This window comes from Apodemus sylvaticus, chromosome 1 (genome assembly GCF_947179515.1).
Source record: "Apodemus sylvaticus chromosome 1, mApoSyl1.1, whole genome shotgun sequence".
Taxonomy (NCBI): Eukaryota; Metazoa; Chordata; class Mammalia; order Rodentia; family Muridae; genus Apodemus; species Apodemus sylvaticus.
This window is the reverse complement of record NC_067472.1, coordinates 54,869,187-54,889,308: the sequence shown is the minus strand read 5'-3', so window position 1 is coordinate 54,889,308 and position 20,122 is coordinate 54,869,187. Positions and strand designations below refer to the sequence as shown.

The 20,122-nt window shown below is 47.3% G+C and overlaps 1 protein-coding gene across 2 annotated transcripts; it reads left to right on the top strand.

The window, feature by feature from the left end:
* The first annotated feature begins 1,934 nt into the window (after positions 1 to 1,934).
* Positions 1,935 to 19,116, top strand: Slc22a8 (solute carrier family 22 member 8). 2 transcript variants are annotated; one of them, XM_052173246.1, is made up of 10 exons: positions 1,935 to 2,288; positions 13,151 to 13,254; positions 13,750 to 13,904; positions 14,398 to 14,566; positions 16,320 to 16,443; positions 16,630 to 16,745; positions 17,616 to 17,830; positions 18,152 to 18,260; positions 18,396 to 18,599; positions 18,685 to 19,116. In XM_052173246.1, the coding sequence occupies exons 1-10, from the start codon at positions 1,956 to 1,958 to the stop codon at positions 18,764 to 18,766; spliced, it is 1,611 nt and encodes a 536-aa protein (XP_052029206.1). In that variant the 5' UTR covers positions 1,935 to 1,955; the 3' UTR covers positions 18,767 to 19,116. The 2 variants fall into 2 exon arrangements, with proteins under 2 accessions (XP_052029206.1, XP_052029215.1); XM_052173255.1 differs by lacking the exons at positions 16,320 to 16,443; positions 16,630 to 16,745.
* The last annotated feature ends 1,006 nt before the right edge of the window (positions 19,117 to 20,122 follow it).

Sequence of the window (20,122 nt, the reverse complement as noted above, 5' to 3'; positions counted from 1 at the left end):
AGGATTGCTGTGAGTCTTAAAGGCCAGACTGAACTATATAGTGAGATCCTGACTCAAACACTCAAAGAGGGGAGGAAGGTGGAGAGAGGTTAGGGAAGAAAAGGAAGAGAGAAAGGGGTGGGGGGAAAGGAGGGAGGAAGAAGAGGAGGAAAAGGAGGAAGAGGAGGAGGAAGGAGAGAGAGAGAGAGAGAGAGTGTGTGTGTGTGTGTGTGTGTGTGTGTGTGTGTGTTTAGATGCTGAAAGGCAGAAATAGACATGAAGCCACACCCCTGACCTACTTCCTGCTGGGGACCCTAAGCTAGTTACTTAACTTCTCAGTTTCCTAACTGACAATGCTAACGGTAGGGCCTGGCATAAGTGTGCCAACCAAGTTTCAAACTGGCTGCTCGACCCTGTCTTAGACATGTTTGTAGGAGAAAAGACTACCACAAACCACAAAACTCCCTGCCAAGCTGGCTCTTGGGTGTGACTGAATGTACTTAATTCAGCTTGTGTTGGCTTGTTAGAGTTTCTGTTTTATACAAGAAATGTACATTATTAGGTAATTAAACCATACTCATCGAAATAAAGTCATCGGGACTGCAGAGAGAAGCCAAAGAGCAACTGGAGGCAGTAAGCCCACAGGTAGATGGAAGAATGGTCACTTGTGTTTGAGACCCAGGCAGGGATGGCCCTGGTTTTTCCAGGAGCCCAAGGCACAGGACATCTGAGACCACAAGAACCAGTGCTTGGGGCTTTCTGTCTGAGTGTGCCCTAACATTCTCCATGAACCTACTCAGGAGCCAGGTAGGAAAAGATAGCACATAGTAGGGATGCTGCCTCTCATGCTCTCTCATGTGCCTCTCTCATCGGTTGTTCTCAGTTCCAGGTCCTCTGAACATCCGCTCAGAGGCTCTCTGGACTCTCAGACCTGAATCCTTTCCCAGATTCTCTCTTAGGAAACATGCCCTGGGCCACTAAGCCCTTTGTCCAGCCAGCAGCCCTCTAGGCTCAGCCACACTCCACTCCCCAGCCCCCTCTCCACCCTGTCAACAGTCTTGGCTGAGGCCGCCCTTTCAGGAGAGCTGGGCTTGGTGGGTGCACAGCATTCTCGCTGCCGGATGTTAATCTTCCAAAGAAAGTCAAACATTAGCCCAGGAAACAGCTTATGCCTTATATAAGGCACCCCAGGGGAGACACAAACAGCTTGTTAGAGCTGAGCTGTCCTACCACAGCAGCTGCTGGACCCTAGGACGGAGCACGGGCCACCGCTGTATCCACCTCCAGCCCAACTGGATCCAGCTCCAACCACCAGGTGAGATGGGATTGAAGGCCCCCCAAGTCTAGCACTCAAGAACACCCCAAAGCCAGGCCCTGCTTCCTCACTGTAACGCTGTAATTGGTCAAATCCCCAATGCCTTCAGGGACCTGCTTGGATTCTTCTGATACTCCAGCACAGGGGACTCACCCCAGGGAACAGCAAGGAGGCTTTGAGCTTTGAGGAGACCCTTCCTAGCCCACATGAAGCAATCAGGAATGTGTATTGTCCTCACCCTCACACACACCCAGCCTGTGCAACCAACATCCAAATCTGGACCCTTGGTCCCTACTATGTGGCCCCATGCATGCACACCTGTGACCTATAAGCACAGGGCCACATGCCTGCTTTCACATGACCTTCACAGTGCAGTTTAAATGTACACATAGCACTGCATCCACACTAGTATTCCATGTCCCTCCGTGCAGCTGGGTACATCTTTATGCATCCATACACCAGAACCCCCACGGCTTTACACATGCACACAAACATGTCTCCACACATGTTTTCTCATATATGTAACTAGGTACATCTGCATGCATGTGGTTCTATGATGCGCCACAGGCCTACATATAACACACACACACACACACATACACACACACCTCTTCTTGGCCTGATGCCTTGCCTACAGTTTTGGTTCATCTTGCCTGGTGCCATGACCTTCTCCGAGATTCTGGACCGTGTTGGAAGCATGGGCCCCTTCCAGTACCTGCATGTGACCTTGCTGGCCCTCCCAGTCCTCGGAATAGCCAACCACAACTTGCTACAGATCTTCACAGCCACCACCCCTGTCCACCACTGTCGCCCGCCCCCCAACGCCTCTCTAGAGCCCTGGGTGCTCCCCTTGGGCCCAAATGGGAAGCCTGAGAAGTGTCTCCGCTTTGTACATCTGCCAAACGCCAGTCTTCCCAACGACACCCAGGGGGCCACAGAGCCCTGCTTGGATGGCTGGATCTACAACAGCACCAGAGACACCATTGTGACAGAGGTATGTCTGGCACCCTCTCTCCCTCCGCCTTACCTTAGATACTTCCATACACTGTGCAGCACTTGTGGATAGAAAAGACACAAGGGTCTATATTTCCTGGGATTGAAAGACAGGGAACTGGGCGAAGAGGAAAGATCCCAGTGCTAATGCATAAGCACTGAGTGGCTTGATTCCTTCCTGCTCAGAGCCCAAGCATTCCTTCAACAATATACAGCATGGTATTGAACTCCAGTGATTTGGAACTGTACAGTCACTCTTCTTAGTAGGATGTAATGTACAGCCTCGTTAGATGACTTGTTACCCCATGCTATGCAGGGACCTTGGGCTGTAATCTTCCACCCTTGGACTGGTTATAGGGACAAGAAAAGAGTAGTTTGGGATGAAACCACTCTAAAGAAGCATCCCTGGAGCTGAGTTCAGAATAGCAGGCAAGGGGTTAATCAGACTAGAAGAGGAACATTCCATTCTGTGCAAAGCCTTGCAGGGCTAGGTAGGGGGCAGGGAGGCTGGATAGTAGAGGGATTTCACATTGCAAAGGTTGAAAGGCTCCTGGGTAGGTCCAGAGAGAGTTAGTCACCCACATAAGTGTCTGTATGACCTCACTTCTCAGTCAACCTTATGGAGTAGCTGATTGCCTCACCTATCATTTCCAGGAACTAGAGTTAAATCAAATCCTTCAATGAACTGACAGGCCAGTCAGGAGACTGTGACAGGAGGAAGATGAGGAACCTGGAATTGGTGTTTGCTAAATGTCAACTGACTGCCAGGCTCATCTGAGTGGCCTGCAGGGCTCTCTGGTGTATGGCTGTGTGAGACTGTCCTTTTGCTGTTGAGGGTTAGGCACTCAGACCCTGGGAAGAGAAATGCCTATTCAGAGGCACACAGTTTCGGAGCTGGATTTTAAAGCAAAATGCCCCTTAGTACAAAGTTCAAGGGAAGCTTTAGCCAAAAGATTCCAGGGAGGCTTCATAGAGAGATACCGTGTTATCCCCACAAGTGTAGGATCCAAACATTGCTTCATCAGGAGACCTTTGCCTTGCAAATACACTATCTCAGGGCTGTCACCCTATGGTTCTCAGCTGCCTGGAATCCCAGGAAGTTCAGTCCCTTTGTCTTCATTTCACAGATGAGGAAATAAAGGCCAGCCCTGAATTTCTTCTTTGGGCAGAGGTAGCATTTGAATCCAAGACCATCTACACTGTCTATATAATTATCCGTGTAGTTAAAAAATATTTGCTCTCTATAAAGCATTTATTATAGAGCAGACACTGTTCTAAATGCCTTGCAAATATTAACAGTTTTGAACCTCTTGACAGCTATAAAGTAATTAGTATTCAAACTCCATCCTTCAGATGGGGAGACAAACCCAGGGAGCTTAGGAGCTTACTCAAAGTCACAGTATGAGTAAGAGGGCTTAGGTCTGAGCGTAGGCCCTGGACCCCAGAGCTATGCTCCTGAGGATCACTTTGTTACATCCATGTCCCCTAGACCATACCTCTTCCCTGATACATCCATTATTTTACTCCTCTGTGCCAATCATGGTGTTCAGAATCATCAAGTATCCAAACGTTAGGCATGTTGGTATTATGCTGCAGAATGCTGAGGCCTTGAAGGCAAAGAAGCCATTAGCCCTCCAGATGCTTACCATCGGAGGGGACACGGGTACCCCACAGGGATCTGCATGCTTCCTGAGACAGGATTCACTGCTGTGTCCCCAGCACCTGGAATAACACCTTGCAAAGCGGGAGGATAAATTTTTGTGGAAGAAATAAATAAATGTTCCATAATCTTAAGATTCTGAAAACTCAGCGAAGAGATTTCTAACCAGCACAGGGGTAGGAGGTCCTAGAGGGCTTATTGGAGTCAGCCTTACTTTCTCTGAATATAAATGAGATGGAAGAGGTAGGGGGTGAGTCTGAGTGGGCAGTGCACCCCAGATATGAACCTCAGAATGCTAAATGCAAAGTCACCAGCATATAAAGTCTGAATAATAGAGACATAGAGGCAGGAGAGAGCAACAAGAGGGCCCAGTGTGGTTTTTAAGGCAAAAGTGTGTCCTTTCTAATAAGGGATGAGGAGCCACGGATGCAGTCGACTTTAAGAAAGAGTGAGGCAGGCTAAAGTGACCTTCTGAAGAGCCTTATTTTGTGGGACAGAGACTGGCCTGTAGAGAGAGTTTTAGTCTGGCAGCAGAGAAAGCCGGTAGTAAACCACATAGAACTCCAGGACGGAGATGGCAGGCAGATGGAATGGTAGGCTTAGACAGCAAAGAACAAGGAATTGGAATCTGTGAGACCTGGTGGTTAAACAGGTGTGGGCGGTAAAGAGCAGACAGGAAATCAAGACATATCCATAAGTTTCCCAATGGACTTGCTATGCATCAGGGAAGACAGTGAAAAGGAATAAAAGGTGCTACTCATCACTTCAAGAAACATAGAACCCAAGGAATAACCAGCCTACAGGAAAAGGTGGGCATGGTGCCTCAGACAGGAGATTGAGGCCAACCTAGGCTAAATACACCACCCTGGAGCATACAGGAAAATCCTGTCCTGGGAGTGGGGAGAAAGTGGAGAAGGAAGAACTGAAGAATGAAAAAGGCAGACTTACAAGGAATAATGAGATGGTCTCAGAAGGAACATCTCATTATGGTATGTGAGTTCCTAGATACCAGATGGGAATAGATGCACACATGAGTTCATTACATCCTCACAGCCCTCCGACTTCCACCTTGATTATCCTGTTTGCGTAGATGAGGAAACAGAAAGACAGAGCACTAGCCAAGATACCACATCCATACAGGGTTAAGGAGAGAATTCAAGTCTCTAAAGTAGAACTCCAGAGGCCATGTTTCTTAAGGCTACCCAGAATCCACCTGTAACCCATGAGATTACCTGTCCACCCTGCACCCCACCGAGGGAACTGGGTAGTCTGACTTGTTCACAGATGTTCAACCTCACCCTATAGTAACTCCCCCAGGACAAGGACAGTATCTCTCCCACCTAATATTTCCATCACAGGACTAGGTATTCAGTAAGTGCTTAAACAATGCTAAACACAGGATAAGCTCCAGCTGCATCTACAGAGACACTGCTGACCACTGGGAAAGTCTTCTTTCCAGGTTGCTCCTCAGGCGGGTTCCTGGGAGCCATACCAAGGGCAGAGGTTAGGGGGCCTCAGAACCAGTCAAGCTTCAGCTGGCCTCTGTGCCAGCCAAATTTCCAGTCACCATGCCATTCCTTAAGACGACATGAACCTGCACAATGCAGAGGATCAGCAAATCTTCAGGGGCTGCGCCCTTCTCCAGGTCAGACCTCACTTAGCTCTGCACTAAGCTATGATTCCCTGAGGACCCTGCCATGGCAAGCCTGTAAGAAGGGTCTCTGCCCTCCCCACCCACTGGAATATTAATGGACAAACCCAACTAGAACAAACAGGGCACTCTGATCTGTTCATTCAGCCATGGCAAATACAGGTTCTGCATGCTTACGGTAGGGTAGAGTGGAGTTCTGCCTCCCATGTGAGAGAGGCGATCAGGACTTCTCAGGAGCTTTAACTAAGACATCAAGGGAAAACAAAGACCTCTCTTTTATGTCTGAAAGGCATGAGAGCCTGGATGCTGAGCCCTAGATTCCCTGGAGTCCAACTTGAAGTTCAGCCTGTAGCCCTCTGGGCCTGAGCCCAGCCTCAAGTGAGCAGAGTGGCTCCTTCTAAAGCCCTGGCCTTCCTCCCTGGGTCTTACACCTTCCTGTCCTGCTCCCAGCGCCACATGAAGCTCATGATCTCTTCCCCAGGGAGAACCCTAGCAGGGCCCCTGCTCCACCACCTCTGACCTTCCCCATCCTCCTCACCAAACACCCAGATTCAGGACAGTTTTCCATCTTCAGCCCCCGTCCTGCTTCACATCCCCACTGGCTGCCCTGCTTCACATCCCCACTGGCTGCCCTGCTTCACATCCCCACTGGCTGCCCTGCTTCACATCCCCACTGGCCGCTGGCCACCCTACTTCAAGTGCTCTCCTTTTCTAGCTCTTTCTCAGCCGCTGATCTAACTCCCTAGTAAGGACTTCGGATTTCACTCCGGCTACATTCTGGCCAGCCTGACCCCAGTGACAGTCACTATGTAAAAAGCTCCTGATCATGTGCACAGAGCATGCCTAGAACAATTCTGTAGTTCCCAAAATTCAAGAGCTCACTCAGTGGATACCTACTGTGTGCAGGCCTCAGGGCTACTGCTTCACTCTCCACAATATCTACTGTGTGCAGGCCTCAGGGCTACTGCTTCACTCTCTCCACACTTGTCCCTGTGAGCAAGTCAGGTATTCTCCTTAGCATTCTATAGGAAATGGCACTGGGTTTAGATCCAAATAGGATCCTCCACAGCTGTGATGGTGGGCCAGGAGAGCCTCACTCCAGAACCATGTTCTCTCTATTCCATCTTATGACATGTGACATTGGACATATGACAACAGCAATAATTATAAGTAATAATAATTATTACTATAAGTTGAGTGCAGAGTGTCTTCCAGATTTAGGGCTAGGTGTTTTTCATTCTTTAAATCATTCCTAGATCCAAGAAGTAGCACCAGATACCTACAGATACAGCTGAAGACTTTGACCACATAGAATCAAATATCTGTTCCAGCACTGGAGAGACGGCTCAGTCAGTGAAGTGCTTGCCACACTGGCATGGGGACCTGAGCGTCAGATCAAGCACTGACACAGAAAAGCTGGATGCAGCAGTTCTGGTCTGAAAGTCCCGCACTGGGGAGGAGAGACAGGAGGATTCCCTAAAACTAAGCAGTCAGCCAACTTAGCTCATCAGCAAACTCCATGCTCAGTAAAAGACCTGTCTCAAAAAAAAAAAAAAAAAAAACTGAAGAGCAATCAGAGAAAATACCTCTGGCTTTCACATGTATCTGCACACATATATACACACACAAACATGTACACCCATGTAAGTGTGCACTGGTGTGTGGACACAGACACACACACACAATTTATTTCAAAATACACATCTCCTAAGCAACACAATTTGTTTGTTGGCTCATAGGCTGCCTCCTGAACGGTTTGTCGTGGCTATCATCCAGTCTGTTTACCTTCTGAGGGACTTCCTGTCCACTCTTCTTGCTGCACTAACTCCTAAACTTGTATCTTTGGACCTTGACCAGCCAACCCAGCAAGCTCTTCCCTTAACACAATGCCACAGTTAGCTATGCTATCTCACAGAGCAACAGCTCCCATGTGTCAGGCTTCTTTCTGGCATCTGCAGGTTGTGGTCCTGGTTGAGGACATAAGCCCTGAGTTTGAGTCACTGCCTTGAAATGCACCAGGCTATGCTTGAACCAGCCATCTTCCATCAGGGCCAGAGCTTCTTTGTGAAAATGCAGTCTTAGCAGCACCAGCTTTGAGGTGCTGTTCCGCCGTGGCTTGCAAATGGAGCAGAGTACCCTTGTCTTTATTCCCTGACATCTTCCTGCTAGACTAAGCCATGTGGGAAGACAAGACTGAGGTTTCTGTCCTTTTCTTCTGGAACCAGCTCCTTGGGCCTTAGTTATGCTATAAGACTGGGAGAAGAAAACTAACACAGGACTAGGCTATGAGGAGTGGGCAAGAAGGCTATGTAGAGCAGACAGGAGCTGATGTTCAGAATCACAAACCTAGGCCATGCCCAGGGCAGAATAGAAGCACTAATATAAACTAATGTCTGGTTTCCTCCAATTAGCATGTAACTTTTCCCTCTCTGGGTCTCATCAGTAAAAGTATGTATAATAGCCAAGCCCTGTTAATTTGTTCATTCATTATTCATTAAACAAACACTAACATCTCTCTGCTGAGAGTTGCCAGGGATAAAAAGTAAAGTGAGATGTCTTCTGCCTCCAAGAGGTTACAGAACCTAGGAGAGGAAGACAAGCAGATGAGCGGCTAAGACGCTTCACAGCACGTACCCTGACGGCAGAGACAAGGAGCACCTTAGCTACACTGGGAGTCAGGCTTCTCAGACACTCCTCTCACACATGAACTGACCACCCAGAGAAGCCTCCAATACTTGGAAAAGATTATCAAAGGACAGGCAACATTCCTGAGTAAGGGGATCCTGACACCTGAAAAACAGCAAAGGAATCATTCGTTTTTTATAGACTCAGAGTAAAACATGATTGAATCCAAGGGGCTGCCCCAGCCTTTGGAGCCCCAGAGAAAGGCAGGACAGAAAACATTCCTCGGGTCTTGAATATTCAAGCCTTCTGCTACAGGCTATAACAGGACCCTCTCAGGGGCTTTGCACAGGGAGTCCCACGGAAGGCATCCAGGATGCTCTCTAAAATCTTCCTCTCTCAGAAATTTGGGGTGCCTTTTTTAAAACACACCCTTTTGCTCCACCTCTATCCCCAGTCCCTTTCTCATCACTGCCTATCAAGCCAATAGGTATTTCACACACCGCGGAATCACAGCTGATTCATTTCCAGCAAAATTCCCCAGATCAGGTAGCTTAAAACAACACAGATTTTATTCTCTCACACATTTGAAGACTAGAATTCCAAAGTCCACAACATCAGTATGTTCTCTACAAAGAACCCTCCGTTATCTCTTCTAGTTTCAGGTGGTTGCTGGCGAGCCTCAGCATCCATCACTCTAAGCTCCGCCTCCATCCTGTCCTGCCTGTCCTTCTCTTCCTACAAGGGTCCACTCTGCCCAGTATGGCCTCACCGCAAGCCGGCTAACTATATCTAAACACCTTCATTTCCATTCTAGGAGGTTAAGAACGTCAACGTATTCTCTGAGGAAACACAATCAACTCATAAAGCCTGCAGCTCTCAGACCTGCACCCCACAGTTTATGTTGCTCTGCAAGGCAGTGACAGCCACATTTTTCGCTACCAATGAGCTTTGTCATCCATGAAATCCCTGAAAGCAATTTACAGTGTAATTGAAGTTTGCTTTATTTTTAATATTTAACCAGTAGGTCTTTTCTTTAGATTTTTCCCGAAAAGCTTGACAGAATGTCACAAAGTACCCAAAGCCTCTCCAGGCATCCCACCATGCTTCTCTCCCTCCTGAATTCTGTCACTTCCTGATATATTCTGTTTCCTCCTTTGCCCTCACACCATACCATGTAGACCCCCTTCCCTGTTAAAAATGTCTACGGGAATTACTGGACTTGTAGGCTCACCCGAAGCTAGCTGGAAGACCTGAAATCCTCATCCACCCTCCTCCTGCCTCACTTTCAGAAGAAAAAGGTAGAAAAAAAAAACCCTCCTTGGGCTCTGTGGTTTCTCTCCACACTTTACTTGCAGAACACTCTTGGAAGGCATTTGTAGAGAACATTCCTCACTTCATTACACAAGTAATTCAGGATGTCAGGAATGAGGAATGTGTGCTGGGATTAGTAGGAGATTAGAGCAGACAAGTTCACCAGGCCACAGCTTAGCAGGCCTTAGACACCTCAGCAGGGGAGAGAGTGTCTCCACCTCGCCAGCCAGAGGGAACCAGAGAATAGTCTTAGCACAGTAGAAACCTAAAACCCATCCATGTCATTGAAGAAAGAGTGGGGAAGACTGGTCATGAGCTTGCCACAGTACTCTGCTCTGAAACTGTCTTCTCCCCCGTAAAGGGGGAGTATAGTGTGGATGCTGTGAGGGTCGAAGACATTAAAATATAGAAAAGCTTACTTTCAGGACAATGCCCGGTTCAGTGACCCCTTAGTAAACATCTGCCTATTCAAGAGCAAGAGCATGAGGGCCACATTAAGGCAATTCTGATGAAATAGAGAGGCTGGAGGATAGGCTGAGCACTTGCTGCCCTGCAGGGGACCTAGTTTCTATTTCCAGCACCCTCCTGGCAGTTCAAACCATCTATCTGCGTAGCCCTGCTTCCAGAGGATCTGACATCCACTTCTGACCTCTTGGAGGCACCAGGCACACATAGGTTGCGTATATACACATGCAACATAACATACAAAATGCTCATACATATAAAATAATAAATCTAAAAAACAGACAAGTCCAGATTCAAAAAAAAAAAAAAAACAAGTATACTGGGTGTGGTGGAACATACCTTTAATCCCAGCATTCAGTAAGCAAAGGCAGGTGGATCTTTGTGTGTTCTAAGCCAGATTTTTTTTTTTGAGTTCCAGGACAGCCAGGGTTATGTAAAGAGACCCTTTCTGATAGATAGATAGATAGATAGATAGATAGATAGATAGATAGATAGATGTATATGTAGGCGTAGGCGTAGACGAGGACGTGGACGTGGACGTGGACGTGGACGTAGACGTAGACGTAGACGTAGATATAGATATAGATATAGATATAGATATAGATATAGATATATCACATACTAGAAGCTTGAGGACCAAATGACCGTGGGGTAGAATAGGGATCTCTGAAACACAGGGCCAGCAGAGTTTTGATCTGGGTGAAGCAAGAAGGAAATCCACTTCAGCACAAATCAGTAGTGGGTAGCTGTTGGTTCAAGTTTCTAGAGTCTGACCCCAGACAACTTATTCTAGGCATATTTAAGTACAGTAAAACTTTAGAAAAATTTTCTGGTGACAATTAACTCAACCTTGTATGCACAATAAAGATTAAGTAATGACTACATCTAAATTCTTTGCTAAATACATGGAATCTCTTCCATAAAAATGGATTCTATAAATTGACTAAGAAATAATGCTCAAGACAAGGGTTTAGGGCAGTGGTTCCTAACCTTCCTTTAATACAGTTCCTTGTGTTGTAGTGTACCCCAACCATAAAATTATTTCATTGCTACTTCATAACTGTAATTTTGTTACTGTTATGTAATGTAAAATATCTGATATGCAGGTTATCTGCTATGCAACCCCTGTGAAAGGGTCTCCTTTGGCCCGCAAAAGAGGTTGTGACCCACATGTTGAAAACCACTGGTTGAAGAGTGAAACAAGTCTGAGTGTCTGGGGAAATCAGACAGTCTGGATGTCTGGGGAAATCAGACATGGCCGGGCCCTACAGATAGCACAGGTCACAAGGCTATCAACTACATGCATTCTCAACTTTCTGGGTGGAAAACAGGTTCTATGTGTCTTTCTTTGAAGAGATAACCCTGCATTTTTAACATTCCTGGTTTCTCGAGTGCCTATCTGTGAGCACAAGGACACCATGTCCTCTACAGGATGGAAGAGAGGGGGAGGAGTCAGAAGAGGTACACCAGCATGCTCTTATATGTGGAATCTAAAAGAGAGAATTCTTTTGAGTGGAGTATAGAAACATATTTGTCAGAGGCTGGGGACTGAGGACATTGGTATGGAGTGGGCACAGAGAAGCTATTATCAATGGATACACGTTGTAGCTGCTTTCTTTTTTTTTTCCTTTTTTTTTAAAGGTATACTTATTTTATGCATGTGAGCACACTGTCACTATCTTCAGACATACCAGAAGAGTGCATTGGATACCATTACAGATGGTTGTGAGGCACTATGTGGTTGCTAGGAATTGAACTCAGGACCTCTAGAAGAGCCATCAGTGTTCTTAACCCCTGAGCCATCTCTCCAGCCCTACACATTGTAGCTGAATGAACAGAAAAAAGCTTTGAGTTCTATTGTACAATGGCATTACAATGGATTGAATATAAAAACTAAAAGAGGAAATTTTCAATGTTATCAGCACAAGAAATATGAATTAGGAAAAGGAATGGATAGGTTTCTTTAGCACAATGTATTCATTCCACGAATATCAAAAACATGGCAGTGGTCTCCACACAGTCCATAACTGTGACTTCATGGATTCAAAGTCATGTAAACTACAAAAAGAAATACTTTTTAAAAGGCAGGGTTGCTATTTGGTATATATGGAACCTACAAAGAGTAAGACAACAAGTTCTGTTAAATCTGAGATGTTCATGGGATTTGATCCAGGTAGTATAGACCACCGACTGATGGCCTAAAGGCCAGAAGAGATGATGTGCTGTAGAAATTGATTTGGGTTCTTTAGTATGAAGAGTAATCTAAGCCTTAGAAATAACAGCCTGGTCTACAGAGTGAGTTCCAGGACAGCTAGGGTTATACAAAGAAACCCTATCCTGAAAAAAAAAAACAAATCCAAAACAAAAAGAAAAAAGAAAAAGAAAAGAAATAGGTGGCCTTGTCTAGGGAAAGTAGATGGAGAGAAGGATCCAGAGGGAGTCCTGGGGAAGCTAGACAGGCTAGCCAAGAAAAAAGGAGCCAGGGATGAGGAGGCAAAAAGCAAGAAAAAGGAGCGAGGTGGAGGAAAGCTGCAAAGGGTAGGTCAGGTCGGGATGCAGAAGGTCTGCGGCATGCGTGACAAAGAAGCTGTGGTGGCTTTGGTGAGTACAGCTTCAGTGTGTTGGTCAGGGCAGAACTGAGAACTGTGTGAAGAGGAGGATGGGTGGCGGCGAGAGAATTTGAGGGGGTGTAGACAGGAAAACTAATGCAGAAAACTGATGGAGATGCAAGGAAAAGAAAGGGGGAAGGAAAGGAGGGACTAGAAGATTAGACCTTAAGAGGAGGAAAGGTGAGGTCAAGGATGCAGGAGGAGGGACTGACTGGCCTTGGACATATGAGGAAAAGGACGAGGCAAATGGTGCTGCAGGATATAGATGAACCTTCCTTGGAAGAGGCTAAGGACAGGTTAATAGAACAGCTAAGCACCCTTTGTAAACTGCACAAGTCACACGCACTTGATGTTGTCATCACACAACCATGGGTCAAGACCCAAGGAATCCCTACAAGTAGAAAGAACTGGTGCTTGAGAGTCAAAGACCACACTCAGGGAAGACAAGGAGTGCATGCATGTAGGGGGAGGGGTGCAGGCTGAGCATGGCTGGAAGGACTGGACTCAATTAAACTGAGCTGACCTGACTTGCTTTTGTGCAGTGGGACTTAGTATGCAGCTCCAACAAACTGAAGGAGATGGCCCAGTCGATCTTCATGGCAGGCATACTGGTTGGAGGACCTGTGTTTGGAGAACTGTCAGACAGGTAAGGCTTGGGAGCACATCCTATGCACATCCCCTCTCAACTCAGTTCTACCCATGCACCCCCAAAGAAGCGAAAGCTTGGGAAGATGGGAAGGATGGGCAGGTACCATTCCCTTGCAGGCCATAGCCTTCTCTTTGTCCCAAAGTCCTCACTTGAATCATCTGGCCTCTCCACTAGGGTTTTTAAACACAGTATTGTGGCTGCCCAGTACAAACCTAGGGCAGATGGATGGCTGAGAGATATGTGGTCTTTTGACCTCTGCTCAGTCAGCTAAGCTGAAATGGAAGAAATAACTCATTAACTCAATGCTCCTTCTGCAAACTTGTTAGATAACAGCAATTACTAGCAAGGCTCTGGTCAAGGAGTTATATGCTCCACCTGGTCCTTGAGGAAGGATTGGAGGTTGCCTTCAGCCCTTTGCCCCAAAGCCTGCAAAGTCACTCAATTTGGCAGATGCACAGAGCTAACCTGGCCCTTCCTCTTTCTGAGCTGCAGGTTTGGCCGCAAGCCCATCCTGACCTGGAGCTATCTCTTGCTGGCAGCCAGTGGCTCCGGTGCTGCCTTCAGCCCCAGCCTCCCTGTCTATATTATCTTCCGATTCCTGTGTGGCTGCAGCATCTCGGGCATTTCTCTGAGCACCGTTATCTTGAGTGAGCCACAGTGGGAGCCTGAGGAGCAAGGGTTTGGGGAGCACCAGCCAAAAACTGAGAGAGTAGGTTTGATTCGACCCAGAGACCCTACCTTTAGTTTCTCAAGATCCTTCTGAAATTAACAACAACCACAAACATGATGTCAGCAGCTATGAAGCTACAGGACTTGCCTTGGGTCTGGGTACTTTACTAGGCATCTGATCCTATGCCACACATACACAGAGTGAGTGGCTGATGATGAAGTTAAGGTACAAAGCAAGGGAACTCACTTGCCAGTAGAAAGACATTAAAAATGAACTGGGAGGGAGAGACGCCCAGGTTTGAGTCCTATGTCCTTGGGTTTCAAATGCAATATCTACAAAACAGTGATAATTGCACCCTTGGGAACAGATGAGGTCAGGTAGCTACTAGGAGGGAGAAGTTGATACCACTTCACAGAGAGGTTCCTGGGACCTGACAAGACCCTAATTTGATCTTTGGGCTCCTCCCACAGATGTGGAATGGGTACCCACCTCGATGCGGGCCATCTCATCAACAACCATTGGGTACTGCTACACCATTGGTCAGTTCATTCTGTCCGGCCTGGCCTATGCCATTCCTCAGTGGCGCTGGCTACAATTAACCACGTCTGCTCCCTTTTTCTTCTTCTCCTTGTTGTCCTGGTATGTGGCCCTCTGATGTTCTCCTCTATCCCCAATTCCACCGGCGACAAATAAGGGTTCCAGGACTAACCTGGCTATCCAACTCCATCTGTTCCCAGCTCCCTTGTGCTAGAGTCAAGGGAGACCCTCCAGGATTGCAGGGTTACATGTGCTGAAGCACACTGCACAAGAGAACAGGGGTGGGGAGCACTGGGGGCTTCCTGCAGCTAAAGAATGAGCATGAGCTGAAATGGAGGGGAGGGGACTGGTCCAGCCTGAGCACAGAAAGCCAGAGAAGCCTCAACTTCACATGGAGAAAGATGGAAAAGTATAGAAAGTGTCTATGGGTATGTCAGGCCTGGCCTAAGTTCTATTTGTGAAGGAAAAATATGGTCTAAACATATGGACCCACATGGTGAAGCTAAGGACAGAAATGGGGGCCTGGGCTGAGGATTCTGGGGGAAAAAAGATGTGAAAGACAATTTAAAAGAAGCATCTATAGAACTGGGAGATTTTCAGATTTAAAGTACAAAAGAATACCCAAAGTAGAGTCTCAACTTGAAAATCTGTGAAAATTGAGGTGGTTTGGTGGGAAACCCAGATGAGGCAGAGAACGCGTTATTAACCTACTCAACCCAAAGCCATACAGGAAAAAATAGAAAATTAGCTGGCATAACTCACCACTGAAGCTCCAGAAGCCACAAACATTCCAAGGAAAAGCTGTGAAACTTTGGAGTAACTATTTATAAAGTATGCATAAGAGTCCGTTCTGGACAGTAATTAATCTTATCTCTGATCTTTCTGGCATCTCTGTTTGATGGGAGTGTTATTGTCCTATTCAAAGATGAGAAAACTGAGACTCAGGGAAAGTAGCGTGGAAGCGTACAGACCTGAGAGGGAACTTAAATAGGAAATGAGCATAGAACTGTCAGAGACGAATGGCAGTCTGAAAGTGAGAAGGAAGACGGAACTGCAGTGGGGGCAGACACACGTACACAACCTGGGGTTGGAGCAGACAGACTCAGGAGACAGCATGGACAGTCAGCAGAGCACAGTTGAGAGCTCAGTGCCCTTTATCCTGTGACTTGGGGGCAGGTCTCACCCACTCTGAGGATCAAGAGTTCTCTATGTAAGATGAGGATTTTATTGCCGATTACCCTGAGTATTATGGGGCTGACCTACAGAAAGGCTTGTTAACTGGGAGCCCTTACGTCTGACTGTCATTCTCTAGGAGACAAGGCTAGAGTTCCAGACTCAGCCATGAAACATGAGAGGAATTCCTTCAGTGTTTGTGAAAGCAGGCTCATAGGACTGTCAAGGCAGAAACAGAAGCTGTAAGTCCATGAGAAACAGACTTAGAAAGCTGGGAGGCCAGGTGACCAGTGTCCATCCTCCAAAGGCCCCGAAAGAATCCAGAGCAAAGAAGCTGGAGGGGTAAAAATCCCTCCAGCTTGGCCAGCCTCAGGCACACCGCCCCCTCCCTAAGCTGCACTGGCCTTAGCCTAGCCCCTGGGGCTTTTAGCTAAGGAAGACATCCAAAAACAAGAAATCTAGGCTAAGGCGGAGGAAGGCTTTTTACGAGTTAGACGAGAGAGTGCTGAATTTTGTCCTAATGAGAGTCAGCCCAAGGACAAAGATGGGCCAGTGTGAAGCTCCACAGAAAGTGCTTTAGTCACCTCAGGTTCTTGGGGCCTCCTATCCCATGACCCCAGATGCAGATGTCTCAAAGGGGACTCTGGAACAGAATCCACTATGTTTTGACTCTGGCCCCCAGGTGGGTACCAGAGTCCATACGCTGGCTGGTTCTGTCTGGAAAATTCTCAGTGGCCCTGAAGACACTCCAACGGGTGGCTACCTTCAACGGAAAGAAGGAGGAAGGGAAAAAGCTCACCATAGAGGTAGGTGGGGAGGGGTAGTAGCTGAAGCAGAACCATATATCTGCCTCTCTTGCCTCTGTTTCCCTGGCTTAGAACTATATCCCATATGCTCCCCCAATGAATCTTCTAGAAGAACTATACCTGAACCTCCTTCCCTTCCACCAACAAGGCCTACTAATAGCACCAATCCTTCTCCTATGTCCAAAGGAACTGAAGTTCAACTTGCAGAAGGACATCACCTCAGCCAAGGTCAAATATGGCTTATCTGACTTGTTCCGGGTGTCCATCCTGCGCCGTGTGACCTTCTGTCTCTCTCTGGCCTGGTAACCTGCCACCTCTTCCTATCATGCCCTGCACAGGGCTGATGAACAAGGAGGTATCCATCAGGACAAAGCCTAGGGTACCTGCAAAAGAAATCAAGAGAACGCCTCCGAAGGGCTGCTAAGGCCATCTTCCTTCCCAAAAGTCCTACATTCAGCTGAGAGGGTCTGCCTCCCTCTGAGGCAGCACTACGCCACACAGAACCTGTGTTCTAGATCCTTCAGTGCACATTCTGGGGACAGCACTTTCCTCCACAGTCAGCCTCTCTGTCACTAGCGCCTTCGATTCTAGCTCTGCCTTCTGGAATCACACAGAGCAGAGATGACCCTGCAGGCTGCTGACTTGCAAGAAGCAATTTGTGTCTCCCAAGTTTCCTCTTCTGAATGATTCTACATCTTCCCCAAATTCTTTTTGTGACCTGGTTGTGAAACCATTTTCCATCCTAGTCTTCCCCAGGATTAAATTTGTCCTGTGCTTTGCCATAATTCTGAAAGAAGAAAGAGGAGTTACCCACTCACTGTTTATAGCTTGACTTTTACCTTTGCCTCTCTGGATGTTCTACTTCTACTAAACAAAAAAACCAGATCATTTCCTGCCTCCTCTAGTTTCTGAAAATATCTCCAGTTCTGTTATTCTATGGACCCAATCTTGGGCAACTTTGCCATGAACACCCTATACCATGCCAGACATGACCAATCAATCCCAGCACTTTAGCTCAAACACAATCTCATGACTGTACTCAAGCAATATGTATAATCAGTTATAGATGCCATAATAAACAAAACTATTTTCATCCTGGTAATCCATGGATGCCTATAGGAAGAGACCTCAGCTTGGCTGGAGGTGCTAACCAATGCCTCTCTGTCTCTCAGGTTTTCTACTGGTTTTGCCTACTACAGCTTGGCTATGGGAGTAGAAGAATTTGGAGTCAACATCTACATACTCCAGATCATCTTTGGTGGGGTTGACATTCCAGCCAAGTTCATCACAATCCTCTCCATAAGTTATCTAGGCCGGCGCATCACTCAGGGGTTCCTCCTGCTCCTGGCAGGAGGAGCCATCTTGGCCCTCATCTTTGTGTCTTCAGGTGAGAGGTTACCCTAGGACCCTCTGGAAGAAGCTGCTATCAGCTGCAAAGTGAGCTCCAGCTTTGTGATTCCTCCTCCAATTCATTGTGTTGGCTTTGAACAGATCCCTATTTTCTGTAGGGCTCAGGTTATTCTTGTAGGAAACAATTTGATTGACCTATATAATAACAAAGCATTAGGAGCAGCCGGTGGATTCTTACTGTTCTCTTTTCGTGTGAGCTTCTGGGCAACCAAAGTACAAAGGCAAAGTTTGCTAAGGAGTGATAACATTCAGGTGCTTGTGAACACCAAGGCCCATCCCCTAACCCCTTCCCATGCAGAAATGCAGCTCTTGAGAACAGCGCTGGCTGTATTTGGGAAGGGATGCCTGTCTGGTTCCTTCAGCTGCCTCTTCCTCTACACGAGTGAACTCTACCCTACAGTCCTCAGGTAGGTGATGCACCTGGGTCAGGGACTAACAGACGGATCTGTAGCATCCTTCTCCTACCCTCTATGCAAGGGTCCAGGATTGTCCTTTAAAAACGTTCTGCACAGGCTGCCAATCCCTTCTCTGAACCCTCCCAGGCAAACAGGTATGGGTGTCAGTAACGTGTGGGCTCGAGTGGGAAGTATGATAGCCCCACTGGTGAAAATCACGGGTGAACTACAGCCCTTCATCCCTAATGTCATCTTTGGGACCATGGCCCTACTGGGAGGCAGCGCTGCCTTCTTTCTGCTTGAGACCCTCAATCAGCCCTTACCAGAGACTATCGAGGACATACAAAACTGGTGAGCTTCTGCCTCTGACACCTACGTCTCCCCTTTGAGCCAACAGGCCAGAGCTCCAGGTTTTTACTAAATTCTACCTCCCTAGGCACAAGCAAACCAAGAAAACAAAGCAGGAGTCAGAAGCAGAAAAGGCATCCCAGACAATCCCGCTGAAGACTGGTGGCTAGGACCCCAGCTAAGAACAACAGAATCCTCTTTCCTGCCTTCCAGAGACTGATCCCAAGCAGAATCCTCCCAGGGCACCCCGGGGCACCTTGGGGGTTGGGAGGAGCCTGAGGTGGGCCCATGCTCTTGGAACAAAGACTTCTGAGAGTTCAGTAAAAGTGTTATTCCCTCATCACCTCCACCATAGCCCACAACCCAGACCTGGCCTGTTCACAGCTCAGCCATACTCACCACCACACTCATCCTGCCCACAACCCAGGCCCTGCCATTCTTCTGTCTACCCTTCCTGTATTAGCCATTTCCTCCACTGTCCCACCTCCATTTCCCTTGAGATCCCCTAGCAGTTCTAATGGTTTCCTCTTACCTTCCCCAAATTATAAATAAATTTCAATAAACCACAATGAAAACTCAGACCATGCTTCATGGGAAAGAGGGCTACCCATGATGTGGACATGGGAGCATGTACACACACACACACACACACACACATCCATCTGACCATATAGATAGGGGAACTCAGTGGCATGCAAGCTGGCCTGCTATGAACACATACATGTGTCCTAGTCTGTCTGTGCAGGTATAACAAACTACCACAAGCTGGATTGTCTAAACAACAGAACTTACTCTTAGTTATAGAGTTATGTTACTCTTAGTTATAGAGGCTTGGAAGAACCACCTGGGTCAAGGTATCCTGGGTCAAGGTATCCAGCATTCATTGTCTGGTGAGAACCTTCACACTGTGTCTCCACAAAGCTGGTTCCCTCCAGCTATTTCATCAGTCACTAATCCATTTTCTGAGAACAGAGCTGTGTTAGCTTTCTATCACCATGACAAAATATCTGAGGTAAACAACTTGAAATGAAGGTTTTATCTGGGCTCTCAGTTGGAGGTTTTGTTCCATGCTCACTGCTGCCTCAGAACCAAGGCAGAGCGTCATGACAGGTAGCGCTTCATCCCTCTCCAAGGGTTTAGAGTCCCAAGGCCTGCTAATCAAATACTGCCAGAACCCCACATATCAGGATTTCTATTTCTATAGTAAAACACCATGACCAAAAGCTACTCAGGAAGAAAAGGGTTAATTTCATCTCACAAAGCTCAGGTCACACCTTCTCACTGTAGGAAATCAGGGCAGGAACTCAAGGCAGGAACTGAAGTAGAGGTCACAGGGGGCTGCTGCCTTCTGATGCTCCTCTTGGCTTTCTCAGCTTTCTTCTCCCACCCCCACTCCCCACCCCACCACCCCACCACCCCACCCCCGTCTGGGCTTTTTGCCCTTGAACTCAGAAATCCGCCTGCCTCTGCCTCTCAAGTACTGGAATTAAAGGTATGTACCACCACTGCCCAGCAGCCTGCTCTCT

Excerpts from the sequence above, each read along its gene's own strand:
- Slc22a8 (XM_052173246.1), top strand. The coding sequence starts at position 1,956 with ATGACCTTCTCCGAGATTCTGGACCGTGTTGGAAGCATGGGCCCCTTC. Across the intron at positions 2,289-13,150 it reads GAGACACCATTGTGACAGAG|TGGGACTTAGTATGCAGCTC; the intron begins GTATGTCTGGCA and ends GCTTTTGTGCAG. Across the intron at positions 16,444-16,629 it reads GGAAAAAGCTCACCATAGAG|GAACTGAAGTTCAACTTGCA; the intron begins GTAGGTGGGGAG and ends CTATGTCCAAAG.